The following is a 22,810-nucleotide window of genomic DNA, read 5'->3' as shown; positions in this document are numbered from 1 at the left end:
ATGAGGGATACATATTAGAGCTGAGATCGGTTAATTTACTGACATTATTGCCCGTAGTTTTGCGTGATGATGTTTGAATTCGTAGGTAAGGCTAATGCTGTAACTTGTTTCATTTCATTTAGACATTGGGATGAGTAATTTCCCTTGTGAGACCTACCTTGCTCTGTGCGTTCCGTCGTGTAATGTGGATGAACTGGTGTTGAGTTTTCTATTACGCCCTCCTGAGACAATGGAGCTCATTTTCACCATCTCCCTTGGTGTCCCTGTCTCTTTTATATTTCCATAACTCTTCATTTGTACCTGCGCTCTCGGTGTTACGAGTGTTGCTGGTTCTCTTTAATCTTTATTTCCACGTGCGTCTGACCACTCAGGGTGCCTTGTCTCCTGTAGCTGCCACTTTCTTGCTCTCCCCCTGTCTCCCTCCCTCTCTATCCCTCCCTCCAAATGACCTTAGTAGTTGGCGCGCCCTAAAGCCCTAATTAGCAACAAAATACCCCTCCCTCCCCTGCCCCTCTCATAATCTCTCCGTCCCACAGGTGAAGGAGCTGCACACCTCTGGCGTATCGCTGTTCTCCGTCAGCGCCATGGGTCAGACGGCCCTGCACCTGGCCTGCTCGGCCGGTCACAAGGATGTGGTCCGCTACCTGCTGGCCAATGCGCCCGCATCGGCCGTCAACATGCGCGACAACGACAAGTGAGATTGGGAGAGGGGTGGAGGGGAGGGCAGGCAGCTTTGGATGGAGGGAGGATGACGTGATGAGAGTGGGGAAAAGTAGACGATCGATCGTTCGTATGTGTGTTTAGCGTCCATCGCTTTTGATTCTGTGAATAAATGTGTGAGTAAGCTCAGGATTATAGTTACGCAGTGCCAGATGACCGCATCTCTCCTGTGTAGAACTGTGTCAGATACTGGGCTTTTGGCGCTTGTATCTACCCCTATCTCGCCTCATAAGTATGACCTTACCTGTACCTAAACCTTCATCTCCCATGTCCCCAGGCGACGTATGGCACCTGTAGAATGTATCTAACCCTCCCCCTGTGCGCCCTACAACAGCTGCAGGCTGTATCTAACTCCTCCCCTCCCGTGTTCCCTCAGGGGCCACACGGCGCTGCACTGCGCCGCTCTGCACGGCCGGCGGACCATCTGCTCGATGCTGGTGGCCTCCGGAGCGCTGCTCACACTGGCAGACAGTGACGGCAACACGGCCCGCCAGCTGGCCCTTCAGGCCGACGACAAGGATCTCGCAGACTACCTGGAAAGTGAGTCGAAACGGCGAACGGCTGTGATGGTGTGGTCTTTAGGTGTAGCTGTGCTTGTGGCGCCCTCTTACTGACCATGTAGGTGGCAGTCTCGTCGCCAATGAGCCCGAAACCTGAAATTTTATGTAGTCTGTCCTCCTGGCTCCTATCGTGTTTGCTACCCAACAATGCTGATGTGTGTCTTGTCACAACCCTCACATGCATATTACATATCAAGTGGTCAACAACATTTGTGTTGAGGGTTAACACGCATCAGCGGATTCCGTTTTCTGAGGTCGTCTTCGAGCGCAGTCTTACGCGACACTTGTAGCGTGTCGAATTTGTGTCAAATTTATCTGTGCCATTACTCACTGTTTTCCACTATCGTGTTTCAGGTCAGGAGCATTTTCAGCTGGTCGTGTCGGACGACCACGAGACGGCTGTGTGACGTCACCCGGCGGCTGCTGACGTCAGCGGCGGCCGTGTGACGTCAGACGGCGGCACGAGTGTGACGTCAGACGGCCGATCGGCTCTGTAGCTGTGCAATACGGAGTCAGAGGGGGCCGAGGGAGGCCGGTGTGTGTGTGCGAGGGGTGCCGGACGGGTGCCCGTCACTGTACAGTCTGTACTCACCAACAAGGAAATTTGTATTTTTAGAGGGAGAACGTGCCGCCGCTTCCTACTTTTTACATGTTTTCCTGGTCTGTTGTTGGCACGTTCCGGTATATATTCGTTGGAAGATGGTCGTGGGGGTGACATTCAGTAAACCCTGCCTTTCAGAAAATGCCTTCATCTTTGTACCCGTATGTGTGCCCCCCTTGATCGAACTTTACGCAGTCACCCCCTCCCCCGTTAGACGCGCGGCCTGAGCGCGATGTCACGTGATAGCCTGTGCGCACCCCCCCCCCCTCCCCAGAGTGACCGGTGGGTTGGTGCTCTGAGTATATAGGGGGACCTGCCGTTAGGGCAGGCCGACCCCACCGCAGTCCAGTCAGGGCGGTGCGGTGGCGACCTCTGGCCTCTGGGCAGTTGCGCGAGCTCTAGATTCGTGTGAGATGTGAGAGATTACTGAGTGCTCGCAGAATGGCTTCAATACTCGAGTCTATCATTGTATATTCCAGTGATCTGCTTGTGTCGTGTTGAGCGTGTGATGGTCTCATTATTCAATCGGCTGATACCGGAGGCGTGAGTAGTTACATCGTTCGTTGAATATTCGCATTAGCTCTCGCTCTGTCCCAGTGCACCGTTCCCAGTGGACAGCGGGTCACAGCGGCGGCGGCCGACTCTGCGCGGCGCGCGCCCCCCTCCCTGCCCGCCAGCGCTCCCCGATTTCAGATGCAATACCGACCACTGAGGTCCCCGCACCGTTCACTCGTAGCTGGCGAGAAGGTAATTTCTCGCCGTTGGTGTTGCGTGTCGTGGCCCTCCCAGTCTGGGGAGACGTTTGGTTTCAGCTTTAAACAGTAGTGAGTGGGCGCCGCCAGGAGCTAGTCTCCTGCGGCGGCGTGCGTGAGAGCGAGAGAGCGGGGCAGAGGTGCCGGCACGGGTCAGCGGCGCCCGGCGCCGGCCCCAGAACACACACCCAGTCTGTCTGCGAACGGTGACAATTGTATAAACATTTATGATCGTGCCCATTGAACGTGAGCCCCATTCCGTGGATGTAGTCGGTAACTTATCACACAGGCCAATCAGCGCCCCGGTATACCGATATATTGCCCGCTCCCGGCGAGAGAACAATAAACCTATCGTTATTTTGGTGACTTGTTTTTGTCTGGGCTGAGGAGAGTGGCGTCTGGGTTTGTATGTCGAAACCGGGACCTTTGAAATCAGAAATGCGTCAGCGAATCAGCCTTCCACTGCACTGGTACTACCCACTATAGCTACGACCGATCATGTAGCAAAACACTGAGCGACTACAAGAATAGTTATGTAGCTATGCAAGGCGAAGTCGGAGAAGCGTTTGATGTGCCGACCTAGCCCAATGCACCCATTTGGTCTACGTAGTCGGATGAACGGGAATCGGCCACTCAAAGACAGACTGATCCGAGGACTCGCATCAAAGCGTCACATTTTTAGAAAAGGTCACATATAGATATCCAACGACGGTGTTACGCTATTCGATTTAAAGTGCTTTCACTAACAGCTCACATAGTAACTACAGCACTGGGACGATGGAGGGTGATATGAATATAAAAACGAAATACCAGCAGATCGTTGAAAACTGAATATGTAGATACAGTCACAGAACCGGTTCGCTGAGCCGCAGTGCTTGCGTGGAATCCATCGCGTTTGTGGAGTGAGTGAGTACCTAGGTAGATAATTGTGGCGAAAGGGCTCATTGCAGCTAAATGGACACAACCCAGTCACATTTGCAATAAAATAATATTAATTTTCTTCATCCATCTGAATCTCACAGTCATAGCCAGCTGAACCGGTCTTGCTTTGAACGGGACGTTCAAAGCAAGACCGGTTCAGAGTTCAGACTTCAAAGGCGATTTATTGCCTCGGCCTATTGTGATTAGAGCCTCAAAAGTCAGACTAACCAAGACAGTTGTGTTTGTTTTATTTTGTTGGGTTAGGCCCTTTCGGTCTGACAAGACCATTTCAGAGCCGGAAGGATGATAGGAATTAGGGGGAGACATTGGTCTGGGCAGACACCCTAGAGAGTCGCCGGGGCTGAGCCCGTTCGAATGGACAGGCCGACCAGCCCCCCCCCCCCTATAAGCACTCTCTGCACCCGGCTACGGGGTGCGCTCCCTCGGGAGTAGCGGTGCCGCTCCAAGGGAGCAGCCCGCATGAGATAACGGTGCCTGTCGTCCAGCCCGCAGTGGGGGTTGCGGCGTGGAGGACAAGGATTTCAGTATCCTGACTCCTTATGGAAGCGACAGAGCGGAGGAACCAAGGCACTCACCCCACACTTTATAAAGCCTTGCCTCAGACCAATCACTGATCCAAGTGACATCAACTGACGCCATATTACCTACCTACATGATGACTGACACGTTACATGAAGCTGCAGAAATTTTTAACTGCTGTTTATCTTGAGCTTGGTTCGCATCAAAGTACACGTTCGCAATGTAAGATGAGATTAGCTGGGTACAGTACAGTAGGTCTACAAAATAAGTCCCCGCCGTATGCGGGTCACCAGTGGGCAGTTAGCGCCTGAGCGCTCATAGGCGTCGCCAGAGGTTTTCGGTTGGGGGGGCAAAATCAACTTTAGTGTGTTAAATCTTGCCTTTCTCCAGTCGTTACTCATTCATTTTGCATATCATTCGACGCGTAATGGTGCGAGGAATACGATGGTGACAAGGTTTTCTTTCTAGCTATGACATGTCATTTTTTTACAGAAAATTAAAAATTTTGAAATTTTTGGACAAAAACACGACCGGTAGAATCACAATGGCTGCGATTGCCGACGTACTCTAGTGCCCCCGTTCAGACGCTCGTCGCTCATGATCATCACCCAGAAAAAAGGTTAAAAACGCTCAGTAATCGAATCACCTTACTGAAACCTTCATTCACGCATGCATGCAGTCGCAGAGGTTCCACGTGAAATGCATAGGGCTCATCCCAGCCGCCGATGGCTAAGTTGGGCTTTCGGCGGAGATTGAATGTCGGAAGTGTGGATCGGAAGTACCTAATTCATCTTTGCTTCAGTGAGAGGAGGTATTTTGTTCACACGGGAGTGTGAACAAAAAGTTTCTCGTTTTTCGTATGTAGGGAAGCGCTGCAAATGCGAAGAAAAGATAACGGAACCAAAATTTCGCACGGCATAGCGGCAAGGGATCCCTTAGCGACAGGCTTGGGACTTCCAGGCCATTTTAGGCCACTCAGGGTCAGTGTGGGCTCTCAGAAGCCTGCTTAGGATCCTGAAGATCGGCGTTGGTCACCCCAAATAGTTACGTGTACCTATGTGGTGCTTTAGGGCTTTCCGAGCCCAAGGTGGGGCCCTCAGAAGCCAGTGTGGGCGGCGGGCGCTAAGAGACCAGGCCCAGGGTGAGCCGGGAGCCCTCAGATAGCAGTGTGAACCCTGGAGGTTTGTGTCGAATCCCCAAGGACCCTACATAGGGACATAAACATGTGCTGGGACCCTCAGAGGCACACGTGAGTTCAGGGGCCCGGGAACGATTTTCAAGTTGGGGGGGGGGGCGAGCCTAAAATACCTGACATGATACATATGAAACAGTGGCGTAGCTAGGGGTCTAAGGGGACACGTACCCCCCCCCCCACCCCCACCCCCGTTGGGTTCAAAGGGACCCTCGGGTCCGAGAGGCCCTGCGGCGCCATTTGGCCGCTGAGGGTTAACGATGGCCATATTTCTACTCAGAAGGGCCCCATGGGGCTTGTTGCGGACGTCTCTGGCTTTCTTGTGTGGACTGTATAGTGTTTGTTACGTCTCGCAGCATTCGGGTTGGCGGCCGGGGGAAATTGTGAGAGGATGTAGGATTAATAGAGGCAGTGAACGAATAATGAAGAAGGGAAGTATCTAATCGGTAAATAAATAAACACGGATGAATAATTTACGGATCAAAGGTTCAACAGCGCCCGTCTCAGAGCGCATAAGGAGCACACCTCGCGGCATGCATGTTGGGTCGTTCAACAGCGCCCGTCTCAGAGCGCATAAGGAGCACACCCCGCGGCATGCATGTTGGGTCGTTCAACAGCGCACGTCTCAGAGCGCATAAGGTGCACACCTCGCGGCATGCATGTTGGGTCGTTCAACAGCGCCCGTCTCAGAGCGCATAAGGAGCACACCTCGCGGCATGCATATAATGTAGGATGACAGAGGATTGATAGGAATAGTGAGTAGACCCGGCCACCGTGAGAACTGTGAGCTGCGCGCCGCTCTCCTTTCCTCCACTCGCCACTTCGGTTTCACTCACACCACCACCACTTAAACACAGTCTTCTAAATAGAAGAGTTCGCTATTGACCGAAGACGGCGAGATGGCAGCAGTACAGCACAGACACAGTAGTTAGAAAAGTTAGACGTGAGCGGCAGCAGAGCGCCGCCGTCCGCGTTTGAGAGCGAAGTGAGCTCGTCGGCGACTAACAGTGAAGTGAGACCGAGCAGAGCCCGGTATCGGTTCAAATACGTGGCCAAAATGTCACTCGATACAGGGGTCGTGACGCAGAGCACAAAAAAGGCGGCCGGCACGCCGCGTCCCCTCACACACCCTTCCAGTTCCCAGGCCCAGGGCCCCGCCGGCCCCATTCGGAACAGGTGACAGGTCAGCCGGGTCGCAGGGTCACAGGGGGACGCCGTTCGCGGCGTCGATACGGCCCATTGCTTCTGTCTCAGAAAAAAGCTATGCGCGGCGACAGGTGGCCGCTGGGCGGGCGGCGGCCCGGCTCGGCGGCGGGACCGGCGAGGCGGGGTGACGGGCGGCGCGGCGGCGGCTCGTCTCGGCATCAGCGGCGCGACATTTGCCTAGTTTGTCGGCAACATCACTCCCCCCTGTGTTCGGTCGTACGTTCCGAACACACACAAATGACCGACAAACTTCTCACACGCTATTCCTATGACTACTCACTAGTAAGCGGCACACATGGACATCAGACATTTGCCGAGCGAATAAGCCAAGCCAGACCAGGCCGACCAACACGGCGCTCGTTCGCCATGCGTTGACTTTTCTCCTCTCGATTCGTCTCGTTCTCAGCTTCAATTCACTTGTGGTCCTCTACTTCATCGTCTTCCTCCTTCTTCGTCTTCCTTCATCTTCTCGACATCCTCCTTCTCCCCGTCTGCACAGATTCACTTGCATTCCTCTTCTCAGAAGCAGATCTTGGTGGCTGGTCGCGTGTACAGTTTCGCGATAGCCGTTTGAAGCTCGGCAGACCGGACTCTGCCACCCGCTGCCGGCAACACGCGGCAGATGCGGGCCAACGGGCATGAGCCCCGAAACATGTTTGGGTCTGCCATCAGCACTAAGTCCCCAACTTGCAGGTTTCTCTGCTCCTTGCGCCACTTGCTTCTCTGGATGAGAGTCCGCACGTACTCTCTTGTCCACTTCTTCCACACATGTTCCGCCACAGCTTGGACACGCTTCCATCGGTGTCGGCTGCACATGTCTGTCTTTCACGAGCCCTGGCGCGAGATGCCTCGAAGCGCCACCAAGCAGAAAATTATTTTGCGTCAGAACTTCTTGGTCTGGCGGCTCCGAGCTGACGTGGATCAAGGGTCGATTGTCGACCATGTGCTCAACTTCAGTGGGCACCGTCACAAGCGCTTCGTCTGTGAGCACCTGTGGACCCACCACCTTCTTCCGAGTGTTCTTCACCGATCGCACAATTCTGCCCCACACTCCCCCCATGTGGCTAGCAGCCGGGAGGTTGAAGAGCCGGTCAAGTTCGAAGACAATGAGCTTTCCTGCGATCTCCCTTTCCATGGCTTGCAGCTCCGCCTTTAGCTCGAGACAGCCTCCCACGAGGTTGGCGCCGTTATCGGAGAGTCTGACTGATGGTCTCCCTCGCCTTGCGTCGTGGTGTGGTGAGAGCGGAAGCAGATCACTCTTCCCAGGTAGCTCGTTCCCCAGCGCCCGACTGTGGGTTTCCTCCGGATAGCTTGTCCTCTGCAACCGTTTGAGTATCCAGATTCCGGCATCCCTGAGTTCTTGGGCACTGAGAGGCCCGCTGAGACGCGTTTCATCGTCTGAGGCGCATATGGCTGTGTTGTGAGTGAAACGTCTCACACAGGCCGCCGCTCGACGGTACTTGAGCCAGCACGAGCTCTTCATGGCGTCTGGTAGCACGGGCTGTCGTTGGGTTGTGAGTCCCACGAAGTTCTCTTCCTTCACTGCCTCTTGTCCTGGTCTGAGCGGGCTTGCGTCTTGCTTTGATAGCCGGTTTTCCTCATCTTGCCACAGAAGACCGCGGCCGCGGAGCCGATTGCAGTCTGGCGATAGCTCGGACGCGGCCAGCTCTCTTGAGCAGTCGTCTACAGGATTCAGCGTTCCTGACACGTGACGGCACTGCTCCTTTCTGGTCAGGTCGTCGTTGCGTTTGAGTCTTCGTTCCGTGGCTTCGAGCCGTTTCATTGCGATCCGTCCGTTGTCGGGGAGCTCCACCCGGTCTTCCTTCCGCAGCATGCCTGTTTCATACCTGTCCGGCGGCTCTTTTGTTTTGCCTTTCAGGATTGACAGCGCACGATCATCCTCCCGGGACTGTTCTACAGGCTCGTCGTACTTGGTCCCAAAGGCCTCCGTGCACCAGTCCTTCACGGTGGTTGCTAGCTCGTCGTCGCTGCTCTGGGCGTTGCGTTGCAGGAACATAACCTGGCGCAGGCTGCTTGGCTCCACTGCTGATATGGAACCAGCCAGTGCCCATCCAAACCCGGTTCTTATAGCTGCTGGCTGGTTGGAACGACCCACTCGTACTTCCTGTTGGAGAACGGCTTCCAGCACGTTCCCTCCGAGCAGCAGTTTCACTTCACCGCCATCATACTGCGGAAGTGCTAGTCCACGGAGATGTTTGCATTGCCTGAGTTGGCGGTGAGATACCGTTGGGGCAGTCACATTCAGTGATGGTACAGCCCAGGCTTCAGGGATTTCGATGTACCCTCTCTTCACACCATCGCCGAGCGCGCTGACCGTCAGGGTAACGCGTTCAGATGGTTTCTGAGCTCCGCTTCCCTCCACATTTTGGATGCAGAGCTGGCGAAGGTCCCCGGTGATGCCCAACTCCTGCAGGACGTCAGCGCTGCACAGTGACGTTTGCGCTCCGGTATCTAGCAACGCCAGCACGTCCTTTGATTTGGTCGCTCCGTGGACGCGAACCCGAACGACCTGCAGCAGTGTGTCGGTCTCATTGCTGAGGGAGGCTGCTACAAACGGCGAGTTGCATTTAGCTTGCGGATATGGTGCCGCAGCCGTTGCTGATCCGCTCGGAGAGTCTTCTTCCCTTGAGCTTCCGTCCTCGGGTCTCGCGTATCCTGAGCTTCTGTGTAGCATTGGATGATGAGTGAGCTTGCAGCCCTCCACTCCGCATTTCCGAGAGGATCTGCATCTCCTGGTCCAGTGGCCCTTCCTCAGACATGAGAAGCAAAGGCCGTTCTCGTACACCATCTCCATTCTCGCTTCCAATGTTTTCTTCTTGAATGACGGGCAGTCAGCCACCCTGTGATTATCGCCGCACACCAGACAGGGTGGCAGCGAATGTGGTTCCACTTCTCCAGCTCCATGAGTCGCTCCAGTCGCGAGCGCTGTCCTCCGCACCGCTCCTTCACGCTGCGTGCCGGCTGCATTCCGTTCCGACGTTCCAGACTGAACTGCCGAGAAGCTGAGGATGCTGACTTGCACCTGAAGCCATTCGCTGAAGGTCTTCAGAGTGGGTCGTTCTGGCCGTAGCCGAAACACTTCACGACCCCATTCTCGGGCCAGCTCATTCGGCAGCTTCTCCACCACCCTCCTGAGGTTCTCACTACTGGACAGATCGCTTGAATAGCCAAGATTCTGTAGGATGGTCACTGTGTTATGAACGATGGCGTAGAACTTTTCCATTGCTGGAAGATCCGTGAGAGCTGGTGGGTTGGAAGTGAAGATTTTCCTCAACTGACTTTGGATGATGTCTTCTTCTCTCCCAAATCTTTCTTGTAGGGTTCTCAGAGCTTCCAGGTAGAGGCTGCCATTGAACAGCATGCCTTCAATAGCTTGGGCTGCCGGCCCTTCTACTGCGTTCTGCAAGTGAGCCATTCGCTCTGAGTCCGATAGAGACGGCTGGTCGTGGACGAGAGCCTTAAATAGGCCGATCCAGCGAGGCCACTCCTGAGGGCTGCCTCGGAAGGTAGGCAGCGTCAGACGTGGTATACTTTTCACGAACGCTGATGGGCCCGGGACGTCACATCGCCGCTCGGAACCCAACGCTGTCACCCAGCTGGTTGGGTCCTGGTTGGCAGTTCTCGGCTGGTTGGCTATCGAAGAGGTACTAGTAGCTTTCGGTGGCGGCGGCTCGCGCCGGAGCTCTCCCAAACCACTGATCACGCGTTCTTGCTCTTGCTCGTTTCCCTTCCCGCGGCCGCATCCGGTGTTGTTTTGACGACTAGGCGCCACTTCCACAGCGACCTCATCTTCAAAGTCGTGTCTTCGTTCCCACTCCAACTCGTTGCCAGCGGCCCTCCAGAGACGCGCCTTCAAAGTCGCACGTTCCACTTCCTCTTCTAGAGCCCTTTCTTCCAGCAAATCTTCTTGTTTTCTCATCTCTCGTTCTCTTTCTTTCCTTGCTTCTTCCATCGCTCGTTCTCTTTCTTTCCTTGCTTCTTCCAGCATATCTTCCTGTCTTCTCATCTCTCGTTCTCTTTCTTTCCTTGCTTTGAGATGCTTTAGTTCGAGAGCTTTCAATTCCGCGGTGATTTCAGCCTCCTTGAAAGTGGCTGAAGCCTTTGAGCCTCGTGATATATGAGACCCGCACACTTTGCTTCCTTCCTCAAGTTGCACCGATGGTAGGGGGAGCATTCCTGTGCGTGACGCTGAGCGGCTCGCTGATGGGCGAGTTATCGCCTCTTCAATTCTTGCGACCGTTTCGGCGTGCCGCGCTGTCATTCTTGTGGCGTACTCCTCCGCTTCTTCCAGCTCGCTCACATCTTGCAACTTCTCTACAAACTCCTCATTTGCATCCATGAAGGCGTCCAGCGTTGTGTGCAGCGTCTCGAGCCGCTTCTTCAATTCCTCCTCACTGGCTCGCCGCGCTATTTGCGCGTCAGCCCTGTTACACGAGCGTGTGAACATGGCTGCCTTGCGACCGCGATGAAGCTTTAATGCTTTCCGTTCAGCGGTGATATCTCCATCCTCTCCTCCTGCAGGGTCGCAGTTCTCTAGCATCGTCTCCCGGTTCTCCGTCTCCGTCTCCTCTTGCCCTGCAGGCTCGCAATTCTCAGGCGTCGTCTCCTGGTGCTCCGTCTCCATCGCGTCTTCCATCGGTCCACGATACTTCTCAACTCGACTGACACGGTGGGAGCAGAACTTATCGACGTCACGGACGGTTGTTCACGCACAGTATCGACTTATTGTACATTCTCTTCTAGACTTCTTACTTTCTTAGCTGATACCATCCGGCCCGGAGGACCAGCGAATGTTGCGGACGTCTCTGGCTTTCTTGTGTGGACTGTATAGTGTTTGTTACGTCTCGCAGCATTCGGGTTGGCGGCCGGGGGAAATTGTGAGAGGATGTAGGATTAATAGAGGCAGTGAACGAATAATGAAGAAGGGAAGTATCTAATCGGTAAATAAATAAACACGGATGAATAATTTACGGATCAAAGGTTCAACAGCGCCCGTCTCAGAGCGCATAAGGAGCACACCTCGCGGCATGCATGTTGGGTCGTTCAACAGCGCCCGTCTCAGAGCGCATAAGGAGCACACCCCGCGGCATGCATGTTGGGTCGTTCAACAGCGCACGTCTCAGAGCGCATAAGGTGCACACCTCGCGGCATGCATGTTGGGTCGTTCAACAGCGCCCGTCTCAGAGCGCATAAGGAGCACACCTCGCGGCATGCATATAATGTAGGATGACAGAGGATTGATAGGAATAGTGAGTAGACCCGGCCACCGTGAGAACTGTGAGCTGCGCGCCGCTCTCCTTTCCTCCACTCGCCACTTCGGTTTCACTCACACCACCACCACTTAAACACAGTCTTCTAAATAGAAGAGTTCGCTATTGACCGAAGACGGCGAGATGGCAGCAGTACAGCACAGACACAGTAGTTAGAAAAGTTAGACGTGAGCGGCAGCAGAGCGCCGCCGTCCGCGTTTGAGAGCGAAGTGAGCTCGTCGGCGACTAACAGTGAAGTGAGACCGAGCAGAGCCCGGTATCGGTTCAAATACGTGGCCAAAATGTCACTCGATACAGGGGTCGTGACGCAGAGCACAAAAAAGGCGGCCGGCACGCCGCGTCCCCTCACACACCCTTCCAGTTCCCAGGCCCAGGGCCCCGCCGGCCCCATTCGGAACAGGTGACAGGTCAGCCGGGTCGCAGGGTCACAGGGGGACGCCGTTCGCGGCGTCGATACGGCCCATTGCTTCTGTCTCAGAAAAAAGCTATGCGCGGCGACAGGTGGCCGCTGGGCGGGCGGCGGCCCGGCTCGGCGGCGGGACCGGCGAGGCGGGGTGACGGGCGGCGCGGCGGCGGCTCGTCTCGGCATCAGCGGCGCGACATTTGCCTAGTTTGTCGGCAACAGGGCTTGTTAGAGCACCTCATGGGTCCTAAATAGCCACACTAAGATCTCCATAAGGTCCCCACGCCGGCTGCTGAGGGCCTCTTGCGGCGCCTCGGTGGTCTCCAAAGGCCCGTTATTGGCCTCTGAGAGTTCTTACCGGCCTATGAGGAGCCAGTTCTAGGAGCATTTCCTGCCTGTGATGGTCCCACACTTATTTTTCTGAGGGCCCCATAACGGCAAATGTGGGGCCCTCATCGGCGCCTATGAGGGCCCACACCAGTGCCTCTGAGGGTTTCACACCCTCAACTCTGAGTGCCCACACCAGTGCCTATTAAAGCCCTATATCGGCGGCTGTGACGACCCAACCAACACCTGCGCGTCTAAAGGCCACCCACTGGTGACTTTTGAGGGCCCCACACCGGCAACTCTGAGGGCCCCACCGGCGTCTGACAGTACCATGCCGGTCTCTAAGGACCCCACAGGACTTTTTCTGCCGGCCTAAGGACCCCTTGCCGGTCACTGAGACCCCCTGCCGGCTTGTAGAGAGTTCGCGTTAGCAGCTCTAAAGGCCCCTCACCCGTCTGTAACGGCTCCACCAGCGTCTATGAGGGCCCACAGCTACGCCTGTAAGGACCCTCATCGGCGCCTCTGAAAGAATCACACTAGCACCTCTGAGCGCCTACACCGGCACCTGCATGACGGCCCCACACCGGTGCCTCAAAGGCCCCTTACCGGCGGCTCTGAGGGCCCTACGCCGGTGACTCTGAGGGTGCTACCGATAACCGAAGGCACCACACAAGCCCTTAGTGTCGCTGAGCTTTCATCCCATACACGCCCTCCGAGGGCACCACGTCAGTGCACTCATTGCCCCACACCCCTCCCTCACACCCGGAGAGGGTTAACTGTGTTATACCTACCTATAGCAACGATTTTACCACCGTTGTGCATTATGTATTTCTCAAAGTTGACTCAAAATGGTCCAGTATAAAATCTGGCCTGCCAAACTTATGGCCAAAATCAGGTCAAAGCGGGATGATCAATAGCGGGATGACAATAGCAGATGTTGTCAAATCGATACTGTATCAGCAGAAACCATACAGATGGCAAGGAAAATGCCGTGTGTTGATGTTTAGATGTGTAAAGAAAACAAGAAGGAAAGAAGTCCGGAAAAGGGAGGCAAAGATCTTTTCTCGCTGCCTCAGTGTTGAGGGGGCGCCGCCCCCTCGGCTCCCAAGTTGGGGGGGGGGCAAGCGCCCCCGCTGCCCCCCCTGTTCCCGGGTCTATGCGTGAGTTGTGCAAAATCTGTCGCCTCAAAGCTCGGCTGACCTATCAGAAGCCTAAGGTTTTCAGAAATTTTCGAAAGTATTCTCAAAGATCCGTGTGGCCCTTCAGAGGTCTATGCATGTGTAAGGTCCTCAAAGATCCCTGTATGGGCCCTCAGAGAATATGGACACCAGTTGGACTCTCAGAGGCCGGTTTGGGCCTTCTGAAGGCTTCTTAGAGCTCAGTGGAGCTCCTTCGGAGCCTGTGTGAAAAGCAAGCTCATGAGCCCTGTGGCACTTGAACGGCTCGAGTCTATCGCAGACATTTGACGAGAGTTAAGAAGGCCCGAAGATTTAGTGTCACCCTTTGAACGGAAATTTTGTGTCAGCACTTCAAAACTTATGAAAATCGGCTACAAAATGTACTAGGGTACTATTAGGGTTGTACTAGGGTTGACTATTAAGTAATGGAAGTGCCTTAAGCAATTAAACGTTTTTGCACGTGCACATGTTTTCTTGGTGTCATTTCATGCGCCGATGTTTTTTCTATCCAATGGTGAAGACCACATGTCCTTAACTACTTCTTGCTCCAAGCTATCATCGTTTTCCCAAGAGACCACGCGAACCTGCGGCGCACCATGAAAAAGGAGTCTGGCAATGGCCAAAATCGCGCGCCAAGCGCCAGCGCGAGGTCATCAGAGCTTATTAGCTTATTGTTATGGCTACACAATGGACAATTTCTATATTTTCATCAAAACAATACACATTGGCACGATAAATGACAGCACACACTACTCCACATAATCGCCTTCAAGCATCACACACCATTCCAGCCTCGTCTTGACCCACTCCTGGAACGCCGCCATAGGACTGATCGGCGCTTTCTTTCTCAAACCGATGAAACCAGCGACATATCGTCTGTGGGGAGGCTGCGTCGCTCCATACACTTAGAAAAGAAATTTTCTGATATTGGTAGGCCTTTTCCCTACGACAAACTGAGCTCTAATGACCTTGCACTCGGCGCTGGCGCGCGGCTTTGGCCATTGCCAGGTGGTGCGCCACAGGTTCGGGAGGTCTCTTGGGAAAACGACGATAGCTTATAGCAAAAAGTAGCTAGGGACAAGTGGTCTTCACCATTGGATAGAAAAAAGATCGGCGCATGAAATGACACCTAAATAACGTGTGCACGTGCAAACCCGTTTAATTGCTTAAGGCACTTCCATTACTTAATAGTCAACCCTAGTAATAAAGAACCAACTAGGAACATGGAATGAATTATTGACATTTCCGAGTCTGGAATCGGCGTCGTGAAGATTTTGTCGACTGCGACTCCGACTCTGGCCTGATCTGCACCCTTCAACCGAGTCTGACCTCACAGGCATTCTCAGAAAGGTACCCCTATTTTTTCCCGACTCCAAAATCTCATCGGATCTGTATCGATCTCAGGGGGTGCCCGGTCCGAGGTTGGGGGGGCAAGCTGCCCCGCTTGCCCCCCCGTGGCGACGCTAATGTGAGCGCTACTCGGGGGCCACCTGCCCGCATACGGATAGGATTTATTTTGTAGACCTACTGTACACGTTGGCTAACAGCGATTTGCATTTAGTGATCGCTTCCTTTTTCAATGCAATGAAGAAAAACCTCAAGATACGGAAAATCATAGAAAAATCCTCTCCATTACCTGTTCAGGTTATTGCTACCATATGCACGCTGATTTGACATGTAAACAAACTTTCAAAATCGCGGCGTGAGCGGGGAGGCGTGTTAGGGAATTTGAATTGCTGGAATTCAATTGAAATTTAGATTTTGAATTCAATTCAATTCAATTCGACTATGTCTAAATTGAATTTAGACATAGTCGATTCCCTTGAAGGCAATTGATCTGGGCGACTAAGGGATTTAATTGAGTGGTGAGTTTCAGACCAGAGTCTGGATCATGGATGGATGCTTTCCGCTTTGTATAATGAAATTGAAATGGTTGAAACTGAAATAACTTCTAACGCTCCCTTATTTCTCCACAAAACATAGCATATTGGGCTTCACAAAAAAGCGACTGTAGAAGTTTCAAAAGCTTTATTGTTTCAGGTCAAGGTGTTTGTATAATAGCATTTATCTCATAAACTAAGGTCAAATCAAAATTGAAATACTCGCAGGCCCTAGCCTGGTTTATCAAATGGAAATGTTTTGTCTTAGAGTATCGTGTGAATGACTTTTATTTACCCCTCTGTTTTGCGGACCTAAAGTAAATAAATACCATTTCGGCAGTGTGTATTGTGCAGCAGTGCGGTGTAATGTGCTGGGGTTTTAGTATCTTATTTTACATTTTGATGCATTTAAGCATCATATCTGAATTCAGGCCATCAAATAGTGTAAGAATGTGCATTTTTTCTTGTTAAAATAATATTGCGGACCTAAAGTAAATATTATATTTAGTATTTATTATAAGATGATCCTCATCTCAGTCTCACCCCTATGGCTTTTGTCTGAATGACTATAAGGTTTTCCAGCAGTTGCTCCTATTATGTCTCCAATGATATGTGCATTTGTCATTTGAATGCTCTCCAGTCTCCTCAAAGCCTGACAGCTCAGGTGATGATCAGAAGCACGATCAGAAGCACAATCAGGCGACAGAGGATCGGCTGACCGCTACCTTACCTACGGTCGTTCAATAAGTAAGGTAAAATGTACCATAGTTCATTTATATGAGGAATTCAAACAAAATCAAATATGCCATCTGAATCTTTGAACAATTTTCTACACAACCATCCAAACTGTTTTTGGGAGTTTGGCTCATTGTCCGAACACGGTAGGTGTGAAAACATTGATGCAGCAGAGTTCCGTTCTAAAAATCTCCGGTTTGTCACGCGAGCCAAAATTCACCTCAAAATGAGTGAGTTGACCCTGATGACGCTATTGCCATTAGCAATGCTTGCTGGTGAACAGCTGGTACGATTTCAACAAGAACACAGCAGTGTAAGAGACAAGGTTCTAGAGCAGGTAGACTTGTGCCCGCACGGCTCTCTGGACTTGGCACAGCACAATCTGTAAAGTCGGGGAGCTGATTATGGAGACCCGAAGCATCTGCGTGACTGCTTAACAGGGTGAAGTGTGTATGTCGAAACAGTTCTAGGCATCATCAGATATGCTTGATATTTACAAGGTCATCACGAGGTTAATACAGAAAGAGCTCGCTGAACAACAGAAGGACGCCCAGCGAGGCATCAGTGTGAGATCGCCTTTGCTTTAGCAGTACAGGAAAGCTGAAGTACAGCCGTGATCTGGCGCCGTCCCTTTTGAATCTGTTTGAACCACCGGAAAACCTGCTGTGTACGTTGGAATCTCAACTGATCAGGCAATCAATAAAATAATCAAGACATGGCTTTGGAGTAGCAATAAGGAGTTTTCCAAGCAGGATTTCAACGCCGGGTGGAGTGCTAGGATAAGCGCGTGCGCCTGAACGGCGATTGGATGTAGGTGCCAGTTCCGAAGGCTGGGGAGGCTGGCCGAAGAGACCTGCTTACAAATGCTTATAGCCAATTTGTAGACGATATTTCAATAAACATATGTTGCTAGTTTTGTGTCGTTGCACCAAATGTGGACTGAAATACGTGTGATTTTACCTTACTTATTGAACGACCTAGTACAAAGGCGTAGGGCAGTGGTGGCGCTGCCTATCTGGTGCCCTGAGACACGGGGCTTCGATCTGCTTAGCGGCGTTGTGTCAGCGTGGAACTGTCGACTGACAGGCTTCGGAAGATTGCGCTGGTAGGCATTGGCAGCAAGAAACCTCATCCTCCCGTACGAAGATACCGATTCAGATCGTTACAGATCGTTCTGATCCGAAATAGACCTCCCCGACTCGACTTCTGACATGGATATGACTTTGGTTCGTCTCCCAGGTACCTACCGAGCTTCGCGTCCTGTTGGCTGTTCCTGTAATTTGCTTTCGTAATGACCTTTTCAGTTTACTTATAAAAAGGTATGGAATTAAAATGAAGGTATAAAATTGGTATAGGTATAAAACTGAAGTTTGTGCTTTCCCTTCTCTGTAAATATTTCAATCGAAGATATGCCCCGGGCCCAACCCGATTTTAATCGAAGAGGTCGAAAAAGTAGTATAACCGCTTGCGAACAGTACCTACGACTCGTTGGCTTAAACTCCGTATAACTCTCATTGCATTGTACCTACTACCTTATCGTTCCACTTTAGAGAAGTGACCCACGCAGCATCTCATCTCCGATTTATCGCTCGTTTTATGTGCACCACCACGACACGTTGATGCCATTTCCGACACGCTAACGACACGCTCCGTTTCGCCGCGCCGCGCCCTGAACCCCTTATCAGCGCCCCACAGCAATGCCAGTCGGTCAGACCACAGAGCAGATCTCTAGAGGCCAGGCCCCTTCCACGAACGGCCGGTGAGCGGCGCTACTCTCATGCTGAGCGCGCCACCGGTTTAATAATACGTTAAATGGAGCGTCGATGGCTGAGTCGTCGATGGTGGATGAGAGTCGAGCTGATGCCTGCAGGATCCAGGCTTAGTTTAGTAGTCTCGGGGCAGGCTCATCTTTCGTGGGCAGTAATCGCCACGCCATGTGTGGATCGCCCATGATCGTAAATACATACATACATTTTATTCACTGAACTAGGAAAATGGCCATGTACAAAAGGCATCATCGAAAATGACGGTTTAAATCTAACATGGCATGGAAAAGCACGCCTTTCACTCGTCGTAGCAGATTTCCTTTTTTTCTGTCTAGTCCTCTATTTCTCGATCAACTAGCGCTACTGCTATACCGGCGTCTCTCTATTTTATTTTGTTGGCTCCGCCGGCGGGCCGCTCGTCGCCCGTCTCCCCAGTTACGGGTCACTCGGGTGCTGATGGCGAGCTGTGTCAGCGACTCTGACCGCGCCGTCAGCTCTGCTGGCTCAGCAGACGGGTCAGCAGAGCTGATCTCACCCTTCGTGACGACGTGACGGGGTGACGACGTGTCGTGATGGTCTGGGGCGTTCCACGCGGCAAATTGCCGGCGATCCACGCGGGGATGTGTGAACTTAGAGAGCTGTGGATTGTGGAATGCAGGTGATACCGAGATGTCGGTTTAGTTGTTGAAGGATTCGAATAACAGTACGGTATGACGGTATTTATTTCCAGTGGACTAGGTGAATAGCTTGGGTTTTATAGCGCTTACCAGATACGGAGCCTGTTCCTCCCGTGTTTCCTGCCCTCGCCAAACTTCCATGCCACAATGTCGTGTCGTATCCTATTGAGTCGTGTATTTCCGGGTTAATTCCGCCATCACACGGCGATTGGCCTTGGAGTGGAGCAGGTAGCATCTCCAATTCCTCCTTTATTCCTCCTGCTTTCCACTCAGGTGCACTTGAGCATCCATCGGCGTCCCATTGTCTCATTTTACCGGCCGATCGGCGCGTCCCAGTTTCGGCGAATGGGACCCCCGCCGAGATTCGGCGCCGATAGAAGCTACCTGCAGCGGTGGGTCGCCGATCGGTGCGCCGGTGGACGCGGCCGGTGGACGTTCCCCGGCTCTGGGTCGGTCTCCGTCACCGTTCTTGTCTCACCCCGCTGCACGGAGCCGGCGCGCCGGCCGCTGCCGCCCTGCAGCCCGGCGCTGCACGCCTTTTCACACACCGTTTCGCACGCCGCAGCGTCTGCCGCGCTGTCGGATGAGAAACAGCTGTGGCTTGCACGTGCGTTTATGCGTGAGATGGTCCGGTGCGTGTAAGTCGTCCTGCAGCTGCTCTGACGGGGCTGGCGGACGACTCTGAGAAATGCTCCCATCAGTCGCGCCGAGAGTGCACGCCTCAGACGGGTATTAGGGCCATGCAAACCGTCTGACAGCCGCTAATGAAGTCCCTGCAGAATCACGCCATCACGCTCGGACATTTGCGTCACACTTTTTGTAAATGTGGAACTGTCAGTGCTTTTTTTAGTTAGATGAACTCCTGATATGAATTGCGAAGACGCGCAGGACGCACAACCTATAATCACCGTGGGAATTGGGTGTGGTTTGATCATTCTGCAGCATGACTGCGTGCTAGGTTTTTGTATTTGACGGCGCGGATGATTCATGCCTGCTGATGGGCATTCTGAAAGAACGTGCGTTGGCCTTGTGCTTTATTTGCGTGCTATCATTACTGAGAACCCAGTAGCAAAAACGGCACCGTTTCAGACCACAGCGCGTCTAATGGTGAAGGTTTCATCGAAATCGGTCCAGTAGTTTCGGAGCATGGGCTCGTCTGCTTTTAAGGGGGTGTATGGTTCTGGACCATTTTGGTCCGATTGGTCCAGTCAGAGTGAACCAATCGCCAAAAAACGAAAAAACGGCACCTATATAAGTTCCCTGCTATTGAATGGTGAAAGAATTATCAAAATCGGTCCAGTAGTTACTGAGCATGGGCTCGTCTGCTAATCTCGTCTGCTTTTTAGACACTCCCACCCAGTACGCTGCTGCGCAGTGCGACATCAACTTTCTTTGGCTTTGTTGTACAATGCAGATACTGTCCAGCAGCACCAAAATCAGGGTTTGTTAATCTCACGTCAAATTTGCATTTCCAGAAATGGCCATCGACTAAAAAGGATAGAAGTCTGTCCCTCCAGCACGGAACTGATGCAGAGCGCTGCGCCGCCCCTACTGAGTGAACCGCACCCTGTCGGTATTTGGTATCTGGGTGCAGCCCGTCCGGATGTCGATGTCGGGGATGAGTCAGTCAGTCACACTACAGGAAACACCTCTTCACCAGTCCGTGGTTACAGCCAGTGAACAGCGGCTGAACAATGAGACGGACATGCATCGAAAGTCGTGTGTCATATGATATGTATGGGACATCATGCTCTGGTTGGTGAATGAGGATGATAGGTTTGGTGTTTCCGATTTAGGTAAATTATCGTGAAGCTGGGTTGGCAGTTGTCTGCGCTCGGCCGCGTCTTCGGTTGTTCACTGTCAGGACGCTCATTTGCCGGGTTGGTTGACTCGTCTCTCTCTGACCTTCCCTCTGACTGCTCCGCCGGCCGGAGCGGCTGCTCTGTGGCCTGTCCGGTCCACCCGCGTGCCCTTGTTGGGCTCGTGAGCAAGGCTACCAGCTGGTGTGACTCAGAACGGCGCTACGGGTTCCAGTCGCTGCACTCCCAAATGACCGCCCAATGTCGCCCGACTAACTGTGACAGCGGCGGGCCGCCGACAGACTTTGTCGGCACGATAGGCTTGTATGTTTAGGGAATATTTATCGTTCAGTTTGTATGTGCCGTTATCGTAGAGGCGACTTGCAGATAGCGATCAACATCGTGATGTTGACTGCACGGCCGGGATGGGCCAAGCTTGACAATGCTTGTTGGAAGTCCTCGCGCCCAAGTTGCACGAAAACTTTCAAACGAGTTCTGTTTTTTCTCGCTCAGCTCTTTGCTCTATTTGAGGAGCTCACTTTGTTCACAGTCTCCCATCTGTGTTTACCTTTACGGTCCGCTCCTCCCCGCCTGTGAGTCAGCCCGATCAGCTGCTCGGTGTTGTGTCTCCGACAGATGCCACCAGGCGGCAGCAGCGGCGCGGCGCCGGCCGGCGGCCGCAGTCCGCCAGTCGGCCCGCGCTAACGAACTGAGAGGGGCGGCGCTGGCGCGGTACCTCGCCCAGACGTGGACGTCGGAGCGACGCGACGTGCTATGAACGTGACGTGCCACATCGCCGAGCGTTCGGACGTGAAGTGACGTGACGGCGGGCGTGCAAACAGACTTGATTCGTTAGTGGCCGTGGATTCCGCCGGGTGAAGTGAATTCCTGTGCCGCTGCGTGAAGTGATTGTGCAGTGACGCTGTGTGAGGTGAAGTGAGTCCGGGATGAGTCCCGGCTACGGGCCGCCACGAGATGACGGCGTCCCAAACCGACAGAGGCCGCGCAGGTCTCACTCGATGCGCGAGTTCAAGACAGCCGCCGTCGGACCAACACGGGTGAGTTTTCAGTGGGAACGCAGGGCGCTGTCGACCTTATTGACTGGGTTTGATTAGTAATCTGATGGGCGATCGTGTAGATGTTCATGTTATCGTCTCGTCCATAATTATCACTTCGATGCTATCCCGTCGATTTTATTCTCAATTATACCCTGACCATCGATATCACTGATTATCGGATACCGATCCCGATTTAATTGATGACTGAGTGGTCAACCAGGCCATGGCCGCCCAAACTCGATCCAAGCTGGCCTCACCTCCAACCCGACCCCAAGGCTACACTGCCGCGGTGCACCGACCGAGCTGCGTTTGAACTTGGCGGGCGCGCTCCCCCGCTATCATCTGTTACCCTTCCCCGCCGTGTGACACATTCGACGCTGACACCCCCGGCGTCCCCTCGCCCCTCCCGTCGCTACCGACACGGCGCCGACGGACCCCCTCCCGGCCGCGTCGACACCGGAGCCGACACCGACGCGACGACGGCCGCTCGACGCCATATGTGACCGTGGACTGTCGTTATAGATACCAATAACTAGCGGCGGCCCCGGCGGCGGCGGTGGCAGCGGCCCCGGCGGCGGCGGTGGTGACTATAGTGTCGGTATCGGCGACAGGGGCAGAGGCGGTGGGATGAGAGGGGATTCTAGCGACTGTTTCGGTGATGACGCTGTAACCGTGGCGGCGGCGGCGAGGACGGAGGGAGACGTCTGGCCGTCTGCACGCCCCCGACCGTGACGGGCCGCACCGTGCAGAGGGCAGCGGCCGGGCGTGGCCGCAGCCGCGCCGACAGAGGAGGCCCGTACACAGGGCGCTGCTCTGGTGCCTGATGTGTGTCGATATCAGGCGCCGTAGTATTAGTGTGGCGAGGGAATTGTTTGATGCGTTGCCACCGCCACTGCTGCTGTTGCTGACGGGCCATTGCCGCCACTGATCGCGCTGCCAGATCCATGACCATGGAAACACCACAGACGCCGCCACAGCCGACATACCCAGCAGCCACCAGCCGTGCCGTGCCGCCGCCGCCACCACCATCACCGCCGTCACAGCCCGCTTGGTGCACGTGCTCAGTCGATGGAGCGACAAAAACAGCGGTGTGCCGCCGCACCAGCCGGCCGGCCGGTGACCACAATGGGCGCGTGCGAACCGCCCCGAGGTCACCTGTGGGTGGGGAACGATCGTCACCGTCCGTCGTCTGTCCGTCTGTCGT

General features: G+C 53.7%; 1 protein-coding gene across 2 annotated transcripts in view; it reads left to right on the top strand.

Annotated features, from left to right (window-relative positions):
* LOC122375768 (diacylglycerol kinase zeta-like) overlaps positions 1 to 2,994 on the top strand; it is a 60,621-nt gene extending 57,627 nt beyond the window's left edge. For both annotated transcript variants that reach the window (XM_043355263.1, XM_043355262.1), the window contains 3 exons: positions 537 to 694; positions 1,097 to 1,260; positions 1,635 to 2,994. In XM_043355263.1, coding sequence (XP_043211198.1) covers positions 537 to 694; positions 1,097 to 1,260; positions 1,635 to 1,687 — 375 coding nt within the window. In that variant the 3' untranslated portion in view covers positions 1,688 to 2,994. The remainder of the gene's footprint in view (positions 1 to 536; positions 695 to 1,096; positions 1,261 to 1,634) is intronic.
* The last annotated feature ends 19,816 nt before the right edge of the window (positions 2,995 to 22,810 follow it).

This window comes from Amphibalanus amphitrite, unplaced genomic scaffold, assembly GCF_019059575.1.
Source record: "Amphibalanus amphitrite isolate SeventyFive unplaced genomic scaffold, NRLGWU_Aamphi_draft 001915F_arrow, whole genome shotgun sequence".
Taxonomy (NCBI): domain Eukaryota; kingdom Metazoa; phylum Arthropoda; class Thecostraca; order Balanomorpha; family Balanidae; genus Amphibalanus; species Amphibalanus amphitrite.
Note: the sequence above shows the minus strand (reverse complement) of the source record. Positions and strands in the feature narration are given on the sequence as shown.